Below are 18,006 nucleotides of genomic sequence, written 5' to 3' on the forward strand. Positions count from 1 at the left end.
AATAATTGAACAGCTTTTTTCACAACTGAGAGTGCCGACGCTAACTGCAGCCAGATAAGAGAAGAGACCGATCCTGAGTGGTTTTGTGACGCTTGTCCACGGTGATGGCAGCAGCAGCGCCATCCCAATCATCAAGGACCCTCGTGGATTCACCAAGGCTGGCCAAAATGGAAATATCGGATTTGACATGCGTGCAGGATACTGGATCAGAGGCGGCGGTGTGCAAGGCCATCTGCTCAGATAAATCCCAACAAAGCCTGCAGGAGGTTGAGCGTGAGCAACAAAAGAAATCACAGCCTCTTTGTTAAATACAGGATATGTTGAAGGGCGCTGACAAAGCGGACGACCTTTTAAAAACCAAATAACAAAAGAGATGGATGTAAAAATCACAACAAAGGTTTCTACTTTTAGATTCAAACCGCTGGCAGAGCAGAAATAAAGTTAAGCTGCGTTCAAAGTGTGGGAGGTTCCAGCGAAGAGGTTAAGTCGTCAAATCAAGAAGATGCTCTTCTGTGCATGATGGCCTCCTGGTTTTTCAAAATAAATAAATTCACTGATGGGATTTTGCCTTTATTCTGAAAGGATAGCTATGGAGGCTTTGTCTGCTCCGAGGTCGTGGAAGTTGGATTTGCACACATGAAGTAAAAATGACGCACTCACTGGTTAGTTGGCACAAAGGATTATTGGTAAGAACACGTTCGTTTGCTTATTCTGTCGGGATTTTATCCATGAAAACTGTTTTAACTGAAGTGAATTTTTTGACAGCAGTGTATCACTTCTTCCATGTGAGTCCTGCGGTGGCTCCAAGGACCAAAAAGGTCAAGGATCACTGCACCACAGGATAATAGAACAGTTAAATTTATGTCAACAGATTACTGAATTAGCCAGATTCTTTCCCTTTAAGGTGGTTACTTTTATACTTTGCATATTTATAAATCATTCGTTAGTTCATGAAACATCAGATGTCTTCTTTGTGTCCTCTTCTCTCTTATCAATATTCCTTTTATTTCTTCAAAGTCCCTGTAAAGTAAAATCAGCAATACGTCTCCAAGCACGCTAAATATGTTGCAAGAAGAAAGCTTTAAACATCGTGAAAAGACTGAGAACTATGTTTGACTGATTTCCGATTTTTGACCGTTATTACAATTTTCTCAAGTTTCAGTTCTAGTTTAAGGGGCGGAGCTAAGTCGGGTCGTAATTACGTAGATAGGCCCTTCATCTCAACGTTCCACGCTAAGCGATATAAAAACACTGAGCGCTGTGGCCTCTTTGGTTCTTCACCGCTCGATTTCCAGTTTACCATCGAGAAGTTTAGCAGGATGATTATTACAGTTTAGCCTGTAAGATTCACACCGTACCTCATTCCCAAAGCTCGTTTGAAAAAGTACTTTGAAACAGTTGAAGCATGAAAGGATTTCTTTCTCATGTTGGCACGCTTTGAAGTGAACAAAGAGGAACCAGGAAGGAGAAAACTGTGCAGGTATGATTCTTGAATTGACTTCCCACTGGTAAAATCTCTGCAGCAGCAGCAGGAGCACGTCATGTTGTCCTCGGTTGTTCCCCGTCTTCTCACCATAAGGCCGAAACGCTGAGCAAATATTTGCTGTTGAACTTGACAACAGAGACAGCGGCACAAAATATCGCAGAAACACATGTCAAGACAAGTTGTATAAAACTGTCATTACAGTGATTTATTATAATGAACCATGAAAATAGCCAACCAGTGCAGTGTCTGTGAGTCTCTCCCCTCCACACAAACATACACTCACACACACAAATAATAAAAAAAAGACAAAGTTAAAGAGTCCAGAGAGAGAGGGGGGGGTGGGGCGGGGCGGGGAGAAAATAAAAATAATGCTACAGTCACAGAAACATTCAGTTTTGCCAAGAAGAGCGTTCATATGTACAACCATATTTCAAAATGGGATGGGAGCAAATTGTACAAGCATAGAAAAGAAAAGAAGCAAATATTTACAAACTGTTCCTGGTGAAAGCTGGAGTAACCACCTATACATTAAATTACACTTTCTACAAATAACCATTGATATTCAAAAATAAACCGCTAACGTCCTACCTGCGGGCTAGACCACTCTGCCTACCTTGGAGGACTACGAGCACTCGTTACACGACATCTCAAACCTCCTCCAAGCAGCCATTCTCCTCCAAACCCTAACATACACACACACACAAACACACATTCACACACACACATACATACATACACACGAGTGCAGCCTCCCAGGTCGGTGAGGCAGGCTCCGAGAAACGGGGTCTTTTTCTGAATCTGCAGCGGTGAACAGATATTTGTTGTTAGAGTAATAAAAAAAATAATTGTGTGTTTTTTTTTCTCTATACAAAAAGCTTTCTTCTTTTGCTATAATGAGCCACTAGATTAAAACAAATAAAACGGTGTAGAGAGCCGACAACAGACGAGAGAGAAGAGGAAGTTAAAAGGAATAACCGACATAGGAAAGAGGAGGAAGAAGGGGGAGCCGAGTGGGGGGGGGGTAAAGGCTGGAATGTCCATTGATTAACAAAGTGCGGGGCCTTACAATGGGAGTCCAAACAAGACACAGAACAGAGAGCTTTCTCTCCATAACAGGGAGGTTATATAAAAACAAACAGAGGCCAGAGAGAGGGAGCTATGAGCACCGGGGCGATCGTCCATCTTCACTTTTTTTTTTTTTACAGTTTATCTTGAAGATTATTTAATGTCCATTTCTCTAAAATTTTTCTGTCCATGTTTTTCTTGTTTTTTAAAAAGCATCCTTTTCACCCACAATCCGCTGTTTTTCCACTGGCCGTATGTTCAGGTAAATAGAAAACATATCTACAGCTTATGGTACAGCGCCCCCCTCAGGTAGAGTTCTCGGGGGCGGATGTGGGAGGGGGGGGGGGGTCAGTGCCACCCTGTGCTCAGGTACCCTGAGCTGTGGAAAGGGGTCGAGGACGCAGGGGCTCCACGAGTCCCAGAAGGCATCTGGGAGGCGGCGGCCTGAGCCTGGCCTTGTTGAGTCTGTTGGGGGGGTGGAGGGGGAGGTGGAGGCAGTCCTGTCTGCTGGAGGGGTGGGGGGTACGAAGATGGGGGCACTGAAGGGTTGGCAGCAGCGCCCGGGTGCAGCAACGCAGGCTGAAAACCCGCTAAGTTCTGAAAGTGGAGGGGTTGCATCGGGGCATTAGACGAGGGGGCAGGTGGAGGGGGGGGAGGAGGTGGAGGAGGGGTGAGTGAGAGCAAGGTGCTGCCACCAGGAGGCGGCTGCTGCTGCTGCTGCTGCTGCGCTTGGGAGACCGGGCCCTGTGGAGGAGGAGGCGGAGGAGGAGCTGTGGACAGCATGAGCTGGTGCTGCTGGATGGGAGGCTGCAAGTGGAGGAGGGTGGGGCCGGGCATCGGGTGGGGGGGCGGAGGAGGAGGTGGTGGAGGAGCAGCCGAGTTCTGAAAGTGGACGCTGTGGGAGAGAGTCTGCAGCATGGGCTGAGAACCAGGAGGGTAAGAGGGGTTGACCGTGGGTTTAAAACCAGGGAAAGGTCCGGCAGGTGAGGGGCTCTGGTTGGGGAAGTAAGCTGCTGAGACTGGTGGTGCTGGGGGAGGAGGGGGAGGTGGGGGAGGAGCACTTTGGGCGTTGTACTGGGGGAAAGTAGCAGGGCCCGCCTGTGCCTGCTGCTGGGGTTGGTTTGGAGGCTGAGAGGAGAACAGCGCCCTCTGGCTGCGGTAGGGGGAGCCCTGTGGCTGAGGTTTGGGGGAGTGCAGCAGGGAGGGTCCCGGGTAGTGGACTGGAGAGGAAGGTAACGGGGCGGGAAGCAGCTTGGTTGGAGTCACAGGAGCCGGTTTGGGTCCTGCAGGCTTGCTCGGCGGCTGGCTCGTGGGGTTCGGCGTCCGAGGCTGACTGTCTGCGTCTTCCTCCTTCGCTGGTCGGGCAGGAGGTCCAGGAGAGCACGGCTGAGAGGAGCAGAGAGGAAATGTCAGACTTTTTGTTTGTAACTGACACACAAGTCAGAGCTCGTGTGGGTGATGTAGACTTACTGCGTGGGTGGGGGTCTTTTGAAGACTTGGAGATGGGCAATCTCTTATTCCAGGTGTATCTCCACCCTCTGCTTCACCGTCTTCAAAAGGCAAAGACAGTTTCATAAATAAGCAAAAATCTTGATATACACATAAATCATTGGAAAATGCTTTCTTGAGTTTTGTTACTACTTCTTCACCCCTCAGGTTGCAAGGTATAAAAATGAATCTATATTCTTCTTTTAAGGATTAAGAAGCTTGGCTCCAAACTGCCTCTCTTCCTTAAATTCAGGTGATACAAAGTCCTCGTTCTCACCTGTGTCTTTGTCTTTGCTGAGGAGCAGAGCTCTGTGGTAGCTGCGTTCTCGGGCCTGCTCTACAGAAGTTGACGACGTCCTGAAAAGAAACAAATAAAAGACATTGTAATCATGTTTTTATGAAAAAAAGTAAATGCTAATTGTCACACTTAAAGGATGCATTAATTAACATGGTTTCATTTTTTCCAGGACTTCAAATGGAAATCAAAGATATGAAAAACTAGACTGAAAAGAATATGGAAACTTAGGTTTTTCATGTTTTAGGTTAAAGTAGCTTTGGTAGTTCCTACCACTGTCCTTCTCCATCCCTCTCCCCTTTCTCTCCCGATGTCTCCGCCTCCTCGCTGGTCGGTTGCTCTTTCACAGTGGCGGTGTTGGTATCGCAGGGCGCTGTGGGTGCAGGGGGCGGGGGAGGTTCACTGGGGGGCTCTATCGCAATGGGGAAGGCTTCCACGGTCAGAGGCGGCACGGTGGAAACGGGAGAGCTGCACTCAGTTTTTGAGCCACTGCGGCGAGCCTCTCTCTGGCGTTTCCTGTATTCTAGCAGGGAAACCTGGAAGACGCAGAAACCAAAATGTAATTCAAGAAGAGAACGCAGTTCTTATTGTACACCAGTAGAGGGCAGCATTAAGACAGTTACTGAAACAAAGAGCAGCTAGTACTGTTTTGGTTTTCCTCATTATTCCACTTCTTTATATTGGACTAATCTCACACGACCACATAACCGTGTCTGTTTGCAGGATTAAGACAGATAGCAGCAGACTTTTACTACTTTAGCTAAAAAATAATCATGGCTGCTCTCACCTTTTTCTTCTGTGGAGGGTTTTGTGCCGACCCTCCTGCCTCGCCGCTGCTGTCCCCACTCATTGAGCGGGAGAAGCCGAGCGCAGCCCCTTCATCCGAGCAGGGGTAAAAGAGCGGCCCCTGTCCTTCAACGTAGGGGGCTTGAGAGACGACCAGAGTCCCCGTCACTGCTGCGGATCCTGCTACAGCCCCAGCTGCAGCTTCAGGCCTGAAAGGAGCCGTCAGAGGCTCCAGAGTGTGTGAGGGCGTGAGGTCCCGTAAGTTTGAGTTGACTGGAGAGAAGTTCAGGCCAGCTGGTCCAGTCGGGCCTCTGTCAGGGCTTTTAATCCAGCCAGGAAAAGAGGAAGCACACGTTTCTGCAGTGGAGGGAGGCTCGATACTCCCTTCTACGACCCCGCCGTCTGCATGGTCCTCTCCCAGATCCACAGCCTCAGCGGCTGGAGGCTGCGGACTCTCAGGAGCTGAAGGCTTGGCTTCTGTCGGAAGTCCGTCTGAAATGGGAGCTCGGACGCAGGGAGAGGAGGCCAACGAAGGAGGACGATCAGCCTAGGAAAGGAGAGGAGAAGAATCAACATCTCCCTCATTTTTCCTCTCTCTAACAATCAAACCTTTTAAGAAAGAACCAAACTGATCCTACAATTAAAACTTGAAAACAAAACACTCGCTCAGTCATTTTCAGAAGTTTAAAAAAAACAAGAGATAGAGCACAAATAACTCCTGCAGTGTCCTTCACTCACCTCTTGTACGCTGGGTTTCCGGGTGACCTCTGGGGAGCTCTCTGCTGAAGATTCACTCTGTAAGACAAGAACACACTTTTGTCACTGCAGCTCTTTTTCCTCTTGTAAACAAGAGCGTGTGTGCAGATGAGATTTCAATATAGACAGCATTACCTCCTGAGGGGCATTAAGTGCCTGCGTTGGGGTGCTGGGAAGGGTCTCTGTACTGGGCTCCTCTATTCGGGGACGCGGCGGGGTAGCCAATAAGATTGGGGTTGCAGGTGTTTCCGATTGCTCGGCTCTGGTCGGTGTGGCACAAGGGGAGCCGTAGGGCGTCGAGCTCTCGGACAAACAGGCGTCTAACGGACTCAACCGCCGCTTTTTCAAAGGTGTGGGCAACTCTGTAGGAAGAATTTTTAAATGTTCAGACGAGGATTTATTTACATTTTGTAAATGTGAGGGTTAAGACGGGTTAAGGTTACCCCATGCTGCCCAGTTCTCATAAGGCCTACCTGGTAGCGAGCAGGTGCCATTGTAAGGTAGGGGGCTGTCAGAGTCTCCGTTAATGGAGGGGCTGAGAGGACCCTCGTAGGGCATGAGGAGGCACGGCCGCCTGGCTGGACTGGTGGATCCCTCCTCCTCCAGAGCCTGCTTCAACCATCGCTATAGCAACAAAAACGAAGGTTAAGTAAATCAACAATTCAAGAGCTAAAAAAAAAAAAAAAAAAAGCATTTTGAATCTAAAATCAGATCTGTATCAGTTCAAGAATAAAGAATTTGTAAAGCTAGTCTCTGAACCTTCTTGCAGGAGCCGGTGGTCGGCGGCGTTTCTGGCAGCTCTCTGGATCGCCGTCTACCAGTGGGGACTCCAGGAGTCGTTGGGCTGCGGTTGGCCAGGAACGGCGATGAAAAGCGGACGTAGTGTTTGGGCGTGCTGTACACCTGTGGCGAGCAGGCCATCCCGGGGAGCGCGTTCAGCTGCGTGGCGAGTACTTCGGGATCACTGCTTATTCTCAGCGGCCTCTCGGGGACCGGCTCCGGTGTTCTTACCCCGCCACGATCCGGCTGCTTCTCTCCCACCCACTCACTCACAAAGTGCTGTTGACAAGAGAAGACATTTTAATTTATTTTTCAGTATGAAGGGTTTCCACAAACCTTTTTTTTTAAAAGCTATTTTTTTTTTAAATCTCGTCCTGTACATGTGTAATTATTGTTTTCTGTAACAAATTACACAGTTGCTAAAACTGTTGAGCGTGTTGTTGCTCTTGAGGACTCTGTCGTTACCTTTTTAGTTTTGAAGGTCTTGCTGCCGGTGCGGTTTCTGTCAGGTGCAGGTGAGCTGCTGTGTGGGGGGCTGGAGTCCGGTGCTTGGGCTGAGATGGACTCAGGCTCGGGTGCAGTGAGCATCTCTCCTTCGGAGGCGTCGTTGGCCAGGGGCTCCATGGACTCTATCGGAGAGCCGGGCGGCAAATCTGAACAGGCGCTGATGGTGCGAGCTCGCCGGCGTTGTTGGCCGATGTGCGTGCGATTCCTTGAGAAACTCTTTCTGTTCCTTGACCCTTTGACCTTAGCTGGCTTTAATCCAGGCTCCTCTTTCACCTCCAGAAGCGGCTGTTAGAATCACAGAGTGGATTTGGTATTCATCAAAATTAAATTCTTCCTTGACTAACACAAATATAATATATTAATTAAGTTATTTCAGCCTGTTTTTTGCTCACAAGTGTTTCTGTGTGAAACATCAGTGTGTGGAAGCTGGCAGAGCAACAGACATCTTAAAGATGAAGATCACGACACAGGAGAGTATTTGTGTCACAGCGCTCTTACCTGCATTAAAGTTGGAGAATCTGCCATCTCCGGTGTCGCCGGAGGCTCCTCCTTGATGTCACTGCGACACCCCAGCTCGGTCTTGCCGCTCCCGATCCTCTCCAGGGCTTGCTCCCTGCGCTTCTCTCGCTTCTCCATGCGGGCAAAAGCTTGCAGGATGGCCTCCATCTTCCTCTCCTCTCGAGTCTGCAGCGAAATAGAAAGAAAAAATGGGGGGGTTCGGAGGCATTAGTCCATGGAGTCATCTCTCCCACAGAGCACCAGGGACAGTGGTACAACGTGTTAATGTTTGCTACATAGCGGAAGCCGCTTGCAGAGGAAGGTGGTGAAAGTGACCCCTTCGCTTACAGGGTAAAGCAAACAAAAAGGGGGGAAAAGGTCAGAGAGAAACAACAGGAGCAATGCTGTAAAGATGTCAATGTGACATGTTCTACATGTATGTAACACTTTCCTGAAGGGCAGTTTATAGTTTACCTGGCTGGGATAGCATTTCGCATGTGATCCTGTATGTGTTTGTGCCACTTTATTTCATCAGCTTTGCCTCCACCAAAAATAAAACTAAAACTAAAACGCCACCTTGAGTCGGAACAGCCTTTGAAAGATTTTTTAAAACAGACATTTTGTAAAGACAGGACAGTTAGAATGCTTGTAAGTCAGTCACCTCCGGGAGAATTTTTTGAGTGGGGGAGTTGGGGGGTGCTGGTAGATGGGTGGAGTAAGGTTGGCTATGTATGGGTCAAATTTACCTCCTTTTGTTTCAGTCCCTTCGAGCTGGAAGCCGCCCCGACATGGAGATGGGACTGCTCCGCTGGGCAGGCCTGAGTGTTCAATAAAGAGACCCAAGAGCCCAATTAGAAGAGACATGTCCCCCTACACAAGGCTTCATAAACACTGGACAGAGCTAGACTAGAGGCTCCCTGATCTCCTGGAGGTGCAATAAAGACCCGTGTCAGGTGCCGTAGGTGTTGGACAGTTTGGAATCTGTAACATCTTAATGAATAAGATACTGGTAAACATGGTGCTCCTTCCAAAATACAGTTTCTTTATATCACAATATGAGCGTCAGACTGTTTCTGACAATTCCAATTTTTGAGAGGCAGGACTGGTTTTGAAGGCCGTCCAATTTTCAGTTAGATGGTGCATCCTCTTGGTGTGTGCAGGGAGGAAAGAGGGCAGGTCAAGGCTAGATCAACTACTCCCGACCCATTGGATACATTTCTGTGTCTATCTGCTGTTCATCATGTTTTATATAATACGCGTGTATTTAGACTTTTGCTGTTTATCGCACAGGCTCATATCGCAGTAATGATACATTTACGGTTAATTGTGCAGCCCTAATGTGTGAGGACAACAAAATCCTCAAAGTGTGAAAAAATTCCTGCTTTTTTTTTAGCTACATGCCCCCTTTAACCTCAAGGATAAGCATGATGGAGTAATTATAACTGAAGGGAAAGTTGTCTCCCAGGTGAAACAAAGGAAACAAGCAAAGCAGTATTTAATCGACATTGTCACCCCCCCCCCCCCCAGTGAAAGGACAAAAACAGCCAGGTTGCCTTTTCAAACAATAGGGGCTCTTTTGTAAGTAGAAGAGATATCATGCCAACACACGCTGATGTTATCTGCGCCGCATCGTTGTCACGGCCTGGGTTTACAACACACACACATCCACACCCACCCATCGTCAGTTTGTGAATGCACACTTCTTTTTTTTTTTTTAACTCAGATGGTACAGCGCTCTCTCCTGGGCCACAGTCCATGGAAAGAAGCCTATTGGATCTCCCAAAGTCAATATGGCCCTGGCAACAAGGCTCTACCCTCTGCAGCCCCTCCTTTCCCCCCTCCCTCTCTTTCAAGCTCTTCAACCATTTATCTCTCTCTGGCCGATTAGCAGAACTGTATGTTGGCCAAAGATGAGTCAGCACTTTACACCTTGGGTCGACCGTGTGAAATGAAGCTGACTGCAGGGTAATTTCCAAAGAAAGAGAGGTGTGTGTGTGTGTGCGCGCTTGATCCCATCTCTGTGGGACATACGGCAGTTTGGCAGGGGGAAAAAGCTGTTGAAACAGTAATTGGCCATTTCAAACTCCTCGCTGCAGCGAAGGTAAGACAAGAGCAGTATACTCAAAGTATAAGACACACTGGGGGGACATTTCCAGCTCGCATGACGGCACAAGATACTGGTTTGCTCCCACTGACAGGAGATGGTGTTGCTAATGGGAACGTAGGCCTGTTCGTTTTGTCTCACGCTGGAGAAAATAAAGGCAACAAATGAGGAGAAATAAACTGACAGAAAAGAAGACAGAGCCGCGGGGAGGGAGGAGAAAAACTAAACAGAACAGCAACAGGGGGTGTTGACAGTGACGGGGAGCACTTGAAGCAGATGAGTGATGAAGAGGAGGGTAGTTTTATGGAAGGGAGGCAGAGGACAGCTGCTCCTATCTAAGCACACAGGCCCCTTTAGTCGACAGTCCATGGCCAGAGCAACAGGGGAGCGTTTGATTTCTGTGCTTGGGGGGGGGGGGGGGGGGGGCTGCAAAGCAAATTAAAAAAAAAAGAAAAGCTGTAGCCCCTAGCTTGGCACACTTACCATCTTCCTCTTCCTCTCTGCAATCTGCTCCTCTGACTCCATCTCTACTTCATTGCTAACGGAGGTTTTGTCTTCAAGATCCTCATATAACTCAGGATCCTGTAAGAGCAGGGGAGAACGGGGTATGGCGCTTTATCATGGCTGATCAGTCAGTCAGTCTGACTACAGACTAGAGGGAGACAGGTAAGAGTGGGGGGGGGGGGGGGGGGGGGGGGGGTGAGGGAAGTGGGTGAGGGAAGATATCTAACAATAATGCTAGTTTTTAGTGGCCAGTCTGTGCACAAAACACTACTGCTCAGACTTTTTTCTGATCTTACAAGAAGCCCCGTTCATCATGAATTTGGTATTTTACCTATTCCACTTTAACCTCACTCCACCTGCATCCACTTTTAAAATGAATCATGTAGCATCTGACATACTGAGCTCTTACTACGCTGTGAGGACGTTGTTGTAATGTCAAAGACTTTTAAACATTTTACATCTTTTTTTTAACATCGGGACATCTAACCTGTTACATCTGCAAAACAAGTCTACTATTTAAATATCCTGCACTGCACTCTCACTTTGTTCTGGGCTAATTTCTGACTGTTCAAGTATCCAATTTTCACAAAATAAGAACACCTCAACACTAACAGCACTTTAAATTTCAAAATTCTAAAGGAACTAAGTTTGGAGATAATTAAGCTTGGGCATTGCAAGAGCAAACCGCTTTCTAAAACAAACTAGAGAAACGATTTTCCATCTTCGGTTTCTGTTAACACAAACGTGATAAAACTCCCTGATGTACGCCTGCAGTCTCTTCAAGTCTGCCGTGCAAAGATGGTTTCAACTGAACTCCAAATTATAAGCTCAGGGGGCAAAGGTGAATGCATAAGGGATGATGGGATAAAGAGGGAACTCAAAAGGATGGAACAAACAATGAAAGAACGCATGCATATCACAGTTCACAAAGATCAAAATAAATTGCATGCATGGACCCAAAGGGATAAAATGTGTATTAACAAAAATATGCAGTGGTAGAATTTACATGTAAATATGAGCAGTAAAGTGTGAAAAGAGGTGTGATGTGGTGATTAAGTGCAGTATTCATTAGACTGTAATCTTACCTGGTTGTTGGAGATGGAAAGGCGAAGAGGAGACAGTTTCCTCTGCTTGCCGTCGCATACACTCTTGCCTTTCCCCTCGCAGTCCAGACCCATGTTCTGATTCTGGCCCAGGTCGTCGCGCACCACCTCCTTGTCCTTACGACTCCCTCGGCGCCGGCCTCCTGAGCCGAGGTTCTCTGTGGGCTCAAGGTTGTGCTTGAGCACCGGGCACTCCGGGTTCCCCTTCACGCAGGCACAGTCCACCTTGTATTTACTGAGAATATCAAGAAAAGAGGAGAAAGACGGTCAGTTTGATGTAATAAGGAATCACTTGTTCCATTTGCAGACTCTCGTTCGAACTCACCAGCTGCCATAATCGAAATCAAAACCGATGGTGATCTCTGTGCCCTTTGTGATCGGTCTCAGGGAGTAGATGTACAAATGCAGCATTCCATCCTCAATGACGTGCCGCACCTACGAGAGGATATGAAAAAATTAACATAAATATAAAAGAGAGCAAGACACCTGATTTCTTTAAACAATCCAGACTGATGTATCTATTTGTTTTCTATTGGCCTCACCTCTGAATTGGGGGTGCATGAGCGACGGATGAAGCGTGCCTCGTTCCCAAAACTGCGAGCGTCCACACACATCTCCAGGCCATCGAACTTTGAGTAAAACAACACAAATGGGTACGGCCTAAAAGAAAGGACAACAACACGAGTGTTATTCATTCATATAAAAACATCTGAATGAACTACAATGCACATCTATCCATCCCAAAACCCCAGAGTTGTTAACACTGCTTAATTCCATTAAAAGAAAAGCAGCGATATTCAATATACGATGGTAAGTTAGGACTCAAAGGAGGAATCCCTCTTTATGAGAAACTACCCTGCTGACCTCTTGAAGAAGTAACCATTGGCCTCAAACTGCTGTCGAAGCATGAACTTTCCCCTGTACTCAATGATGAGGGAGTCTGGGGCCAAGTCTCGCACCGCCTTCAAGATCTTCTTGTTTTTCTGAACTTGACTCTGAAACAAAAACAGAAAGACAAGTCAGACATTATCCAACACTGAAGCTGGTGCAGTAGACTCACTACATGTTTAACTATAAGACAATGTAAAGCAAAGTGTATTGATTTAAGTGAAAGATGAGTTTTTTATACCTCCACAGGGGGTTTGAAGGAAGCAGGGTGCGTGTTGTACGCCAGGCTCTTGCCGTCGCCTTGCTCTTTAACACGTAACAGGACCTGGACGTCTTCGCTGTACTGATTGCTGCTGGCCTCCTCGTAACGCTCCATCCACGTCTTGATCTTGTTCTCCCACAGAGACGGGTGCTCTGCTGGGTCCTGCTCTGGAGCTGTACCCTAAGAACGAAAAAAAACAAAACAACCTATAAACATTTTTGAACATTTGTTTTAGCGTTTTAAAAAGGTAACTGCAGGACCTTTGCCACAACATGTTTTCTGAGAGTTTACCTTTACTCTGGAGGACTTTCTGGACCCCTCTCGGAAAGCCTACCACAGATAGAAAACTTTCATTAAATGATGTTCTATTGGCTTGAAGTTTTAATTAAAATAGAGCGTTATATTGTTATGATCAAATAATAAGTGAAATCTGACCTTCTTAGCTCGAGCAGAAGCTGCTGGAGGTTCTTTATCACCACTCTTTTTGCGTTTTTTATCAGCCTGCTTATTGCCAAGGCGTCCGGTCGTCAGGGTGATGGTGGTAGGCGTGTGTTGGAAGGTGGAGTAGAGCTCTAGCGGCACTTCATCTCCACTCTCTGTAGCACTTGTATCCCCATCTGAATAAACAAACAACACACATTTTAGTTATTCCAATCTATAAAAAGCACCAGCTGCTGCAGCCAGGTTATGATAATGTAATCTGAGGCATGTTTCAGAACCAACAGAAAAGTGATTTTGCTTCTTGTCCAGCAGGTGTCAGTGTGTCCCAGGCTGACGGAGCTCTGCACCCTGACACAGCCTACAACCTGCTCTGATCACTAACAAGCTGGCCATTTACTGCAGCGAGGAAAGCAATGAGAGCAGAACTGAAAGCTCCGTCTACGGTCTCCCATAGAAAACGTCTAACACCTCATCACCTGCAGTAGGGAAGCAGCTCTCTAAGTAACAACCTTTTCATCGAAAGTATTTCATCCAAATATTCTGGAACTTTTTCTGAGATTTTATTCAAGACAAACTGAAATATATAAAGATCTTAAAAGAGATATTTATGAAGAGTAAACCCTCTGTGCGTTCTTTCTTACCAGACAAACATTCCCGTTTCCTGGTCTGCAGCAGGATGGCCCTCTCTCTGTCCAGGTGTCGTGGTTGGCAGCGCTCACACAGGTATGTCTCAGGAATGTTCTGCCTGTCGATGCCCATGCAGTCTATATGCTGCCAGGCACTGAAAAGATTAAAAAAAAAAACATTAAAATCACTTTTTTCCAACTGCATCAATCCTGACATGTACAGGCCGAAGAGGAACAGGGGTGTGAGTCATCATGTCAAAGATCCTGTAAACAATGAAGAGTAAATGGGCTCTTGCCTGCACTTGTCACAGCAGATCATGTAGCCGTCATCGTGGGTGAAGCCACAGATGCAGCGGGTGATGTCAGCCCCGTAGCTGCCATCCTCTGATGTGCTTAGCGTGGTGCCCCTGGATGCTTCGTCCTGACCCCCTGGAACAAACAGCCCTCCCTCTCCTTGTCTTATCAACATGGAGGGGGGAGGGGAGGCTGGCGGTGTAGGTGGGGGCCGCGCCCCATAGTTATGGTCCTGATGGGGGAACAGAGGATATCAGTCATGTTGAGAAGGCAAATAATGCTTCTGTAGAGTCAAAGTTTATCAAGCACCTTAATATGTAATATGAGCCAGATAGATTAAATCTTGATTGTTTTAGAAGTTATTTAGTCCATAAAACTTAAAATGGTAAATGGAAAGAGAATCAATAAACAGCTGATGGAAGGAAATCAACCGCTCGTTTCATTATTAATTGACCTCCAAGCTATTATTTCTGTAGATTTTAATCATGTGGTCGATACGCTGAAAACTGTTATTCCAGATAAATACAAACAAAATACTCCATAAGCTACAATCGGAAAAAGAAAAGGCAAACATCTCACTTTTCAGAGGAGATGGCCATGCTTACTAAACAATGAACTATAGACGTATTGATCAATATAGTTGCTGATTAATTTTCTGTTGATCAACCTCCTAAAGTTCCCTGTATCATAAAAAGTCTGAGGACACCAGAACATGATGGTTCAATGTTCCATTTCAGGATCTTATTGTGAATGATTAACAGAGGACGCACAGTGCAAGTGTGTTTTTGTGCATACTCACAGCGTAAGGCAGGCCAATGTAACTGTGGGAATGGTGAGAGCTGCTGCTGTAGATCTGGTGTGGGTAGCTGGACTTTTCCACCACCACAGGGCTGGCCTCCACCGATTCTGGTCTGCTGGGCGGTGACACAGAGAGAAAAAGCTTGTTAATGTACAGTGAATAACTTTGGATAACAAGGTTACACACTGAGTGACTGTTTCCTTTTAACGGTGCCTGGAAGTGTGTGTACGTCAGCGGGGTTGAAACAGGAGTGTAGTGACACTGACAGGGGGCGTAGGTCAGTAGAAGGCCATATTACATCCAACTAAAAACAATTACTCAAGTACTTAATATTTCCATTTCCTGTTCTTTCACCAAACACTAAAATTGGGTGGCTATATTCCATTTTTGGTGGACCGAATGTAACCCCATGTCACTGCGTCTTAACACAGACTAACTGAAGTGCAAGTAATTTTCCTTTTGATTTGATTCGTTTAAAAAGCATTGTCCGGTTAGCCTCGAACTCTTCTGAGATATGTTTAGTGAGAATGACGTAACTTTGTATGGGTTTGGAAGGGTTTACTGAAATGTCAGTAAATGACATGACATAAATAAATATGACATAAATGACATGACCCTATGACATTTCAAATGGGAAACTAACCATTTAGGTTTGGACCAAAAGGCTAAAAAACTGGATCGTAAGTATTAAAACAAGTTAGACTAGGAGTAAAATTGTGTTTTCATATTGATGCATCAGTATTTACAAGCTTGTTATGTTGTATATTTGTCACATGGGCTTCTTTCCCGCTGATTTAGTATTTTAACTGTACATTTTGCTGATAACCCTCAAATTGACAGGCTGACTGTGCATGCTGTCACATCGACTTGGCCGGAGAACAGAGCCAGACAAAAAACAGAAATAAATATGTCAGAATAACTTATGTTTATACCCCTGAACTGATGTCTACAAGGCAGACAATAAGTTAAAAAAAAAAAAAAGATGCTGACTCAATCATACAACAAACAAAACACACAGGCTTCTTCTTCATGCTTATTCATACCAAACCAGTTGATCCACTTTACCAAAGGATCACAGAGCCTGTTTTGGCCGTTTAAAACCCAACCCACCCTTATCATGACACGATTAATTCATTCTTCAGTTGCGGAGAGGGTAGTAGAACAAGAGGGAAGTGGAAAGTGGCAAAACGCATGGCACAAGAAAAAATAGTCATGTGCGAGGAGGGAAGATTAAAAGATAAGAGAGGGAAATGTGAGGAACATGATACATTCAAGAGCCAAGAAGAGAGAGTATGGTAATGTTTGACTGATCTGATATTCACCTGCAGGTACAATCATGCCAAAAACACTGCTTAATCAACCTCTTTTTCTCAAATTAATTTCCAGGAATCACAAAAGGTCAGAAACCTACTAACACCACCAAGGTACCTGAGTAACGGCTATCTCATGAAACTAAAAGAACACCCCACACTCCATAAAGGGTCACAGCCAACAAGTTTCATTGAGCAAGGCCAAACAGTGAAAAGCTCACAAGCATACTGGACATCCTTGAGTATAAACAGGTAAGATTGGTACAAAAGACTCCAAGACTAGACGCACACTGAACAGGCCACGCAGCATTTCTGCTCATGTTAAACAATTCAGCAACTCCATAACAGTTCTAAGTTTTAAAGTCCTTAAACAGCCGCATTTAGACACAAATACAATAATTATTTAGCTAAAAACTATACTAGTTTTAAAAAGCAAAGAAAAGAAAGAAAAGTAAATCATGAACTAAATACCTGTCCCTCCTCTTCCCTTGAAAAAGGCAGTCCTGAGTTAAAGTGTGGTGTATGTACGGCCCCTGTGTGAGCCCTTCTCAGCCATATTTCTCTTGCTGCATGCCGACAGAGCAATGTGCAGCACTTCCTGTGTGTGTGTGTTGCTAGTGCTGTACAAGTGTTCACTGTCAAAGTGAAAACGTAAGTGCATGCACGAGGTCTGGAGGCGGACCCGGGCTAAGGTGTGTGCAAACTAGATTAACTGCCACACAAATGAATTTGTCAAAACAGCCAAGAGGGCAAAGAGAGTTGAAAGAACGTTAAATACAATACTAGAGGAAGTGCAACTACACTCAATAACTTTCTTCTGTTAACGATTGGCCAGAGCAGAGACAGAACTTTATGTACAGGGATTAAAGATCTGGTTGTATTGTTTTATAGGCTCAAAAGAATTGACTGGACTGTTACACTGCAAGTTTAACCTGCAGGTGAATTGGTGCAAGAGGCAGTAAAACACAAACGAGTGCACACAGGAGGCAAACAAGAGAACCAGCTTGTGGGCTGTTAAGGAAGTAAGTGTGTTTGAATGCTTGCATAGCTGGGGGGTGTGTTTCATTCATGACTCCGAGCATGGGAAGTTGAAGCAAAAAGGAGGGAACTAGAGAGTTTGAGTACACACAACAGTCTTATTTTATGCCAAGAAAATATGATTAGTGAGAGACAGAAAATCGAAGTGTATTTGTTTAAAGTAGGATGGCAGCTAGGTAAGTACTATTTATAGCTCATGAATGTCCAAAGTGTTTAAAAAGGAACAGATGTCCTTTAAAATGCAAACACCTGCTGAGAGAGGGCGGACAGGCAGAGTGAACGTGCATGGAGAACGTAGGGACCAGCAGCCGGAGAGAAAAAGAGCAGCACTGAACAGCCAGAGGCAACGCCTTCACTCCGAAAGAGCTCCCGCTTGCTGCCATGGCAACACTACGTATGCGGTCAGCGTGTGCGCGCATGCCGAGGATCCGTGTGTCACCGTGGACACACACATTGTGCTAGCCAACAGCTGGTCACGCTGCTGCAGACTACAGGGGGATGTGGAAAGGACGTGATGGTGGTGAGTAGCCAGCCTTGCTGTTCTAAAAAGAATAAAAAAATCGGCTGGCGCGCACGCTCAATACCCCTCAGAGAGGTGTGTGTGTGTCCCTGTGGTCTGGATGGGACAGCAGCAGGTGGAAGCCCCCTTTCAAGCTTGTTATCGGCTTTTGAATGAAATTACAGCCAGCGATCGGACGCAGAGCGAGGACGGACAAAGAACGAGTGAGAGAGTCAAGGCGAGGGGCTTACTCCTGCCCCCGATGGCAGCAGAGCGGAGGGGGCGGAGGGGGGGGGGGGGGTAAAGGGAGGGGGCCTGGCGCTGTGGGACTGTTTAAGACGCCATGTCTATGTTAGGACCACCTGTCACTCAGGCCAGTGTCCATGGCAACAGGCCCTGCGCAGTGCAGAGGAGAGGGAGGGGGTTTGCGAGGGGCAGGCACCATGGCAACACAAGCTGTCGCGGCAACATCTCCAA

At 46.4% G+C, this 18,006-nt stretch overlaps 1 protein-coding gene across 9 annotated transcripts in view; it reads right to left on the bottom strand.

The window, feature by feature from the left end:
* Window positions 1–1,661: 1,661 nt before the first annotated feature.
* Window positions 1,662–18,006, bottom strand: part of kmt2e (lysine (K)-specific methyltransferase 2E) — a 28,170-nt gene continuing 11,825 nt past the window's right edge. For 2 of the 9 annotated variants that reach the window (XM_020653747.3, XM_020653746.3), the window contains exons 3-25: window positions 14,683–14,797; window positions 13,886–14,115; window positions 13,605–13,744; window positions 12,958–13,139; window positions 12,814–12,852; window positions 12,502–12,702; window positions 12,237–12,367; window positions 11,915–12,032; window positions 11,698–11,807; window positions 11,355–11,607; window positions 10,249–10,347; window positions 8,408–8,479; window positions 7,662–7,847; window positions 7,122–7,448; window positions 6,636–6,935; window positions 6,350–6,500; window positions 6,012–6,238; window positions 5,859–5,915; window positions 5,122–5,667; window positions 4,608–4,870; window positions 4,317–4,396; window positions 4,022–4,101; window positions 1,662–3,937 (exon numbers count right to left, since the gene is read on the bottom strand). In XM_020653747.3, the coding sequence (XP_020509403.2) occupies window positions 2,900–3,937; window positions 4,022–4,101; window positions 4,317–4,396; window positions 4,608–4,870; window positions 5,122–5,667; window positions 5,859–5,915; window positions 6,012–6,238; window positions 6,350–6,500; window positions 6,636–6,935; window positions 7,122–7,448; window positions 7,662–7,847; window positions 8,408–8,479; window positions 10,249–10,347; window positions 11,355–11,607; window positions 11,698–11,807; window positions 11,915–12,032; window positions 12,237–12,367; window positions 12,502–12,702; window positions 12,814–12,852; window positions 12,958–13,139; window positions 13,605–13,744; window positions 13,886–14,115; window positions 14,683–14,797 (4,945 nt within the window). In that variant the 3' untranslated portion in view covers window positions 1,662–2,899. Of the gene's footprint in view, window positions 3,938–4,021; window positions 4,102–4,316; window positions 4,397–4,607; window positions 4,871–5,121; window positions 5,668–5,858; window positions 5,916–6,011; window positions 6,239–6,349; window positions 6,501–6,635; window positions 6,936–7,121; window positions 7,449–7,661; window positions 7,848–8,407; window positions 8,480–10,248; window positions 10,348–11,354; window positions 11,608–11,697; window positions 11,808–11,914; window positions 12,033–12,236; window positions 12,368–12,501; window positions 12,703–12,813; window positions 12,853–12,957; window positions 13,140–13,604; window positions 13,745–13,885; window positions 14,116–14,682; window positions 14,798–16,463; window positions 16,623–18,006 lie in introns of those variants that run through there. The other 7 variants (XM_020653755.3, XM_020653754.3, XM_020653748.3 and 4 more) reach the window with 7 other exon arrangements.

This window comes from Labrus bergylta, chromosome 23, assembly GCF_963930695.1.
Source record: "Labrus bergylta chromosome 23, fLabBer1.1, whole genome shotgun sequence".
In the NCBI taxonomy this organism is placed as follows: Eukaryota; Metazoa; Chordata; class Actinopteri; order Labriformes; family Labridae; genus Labrus; species Labrus bergylta.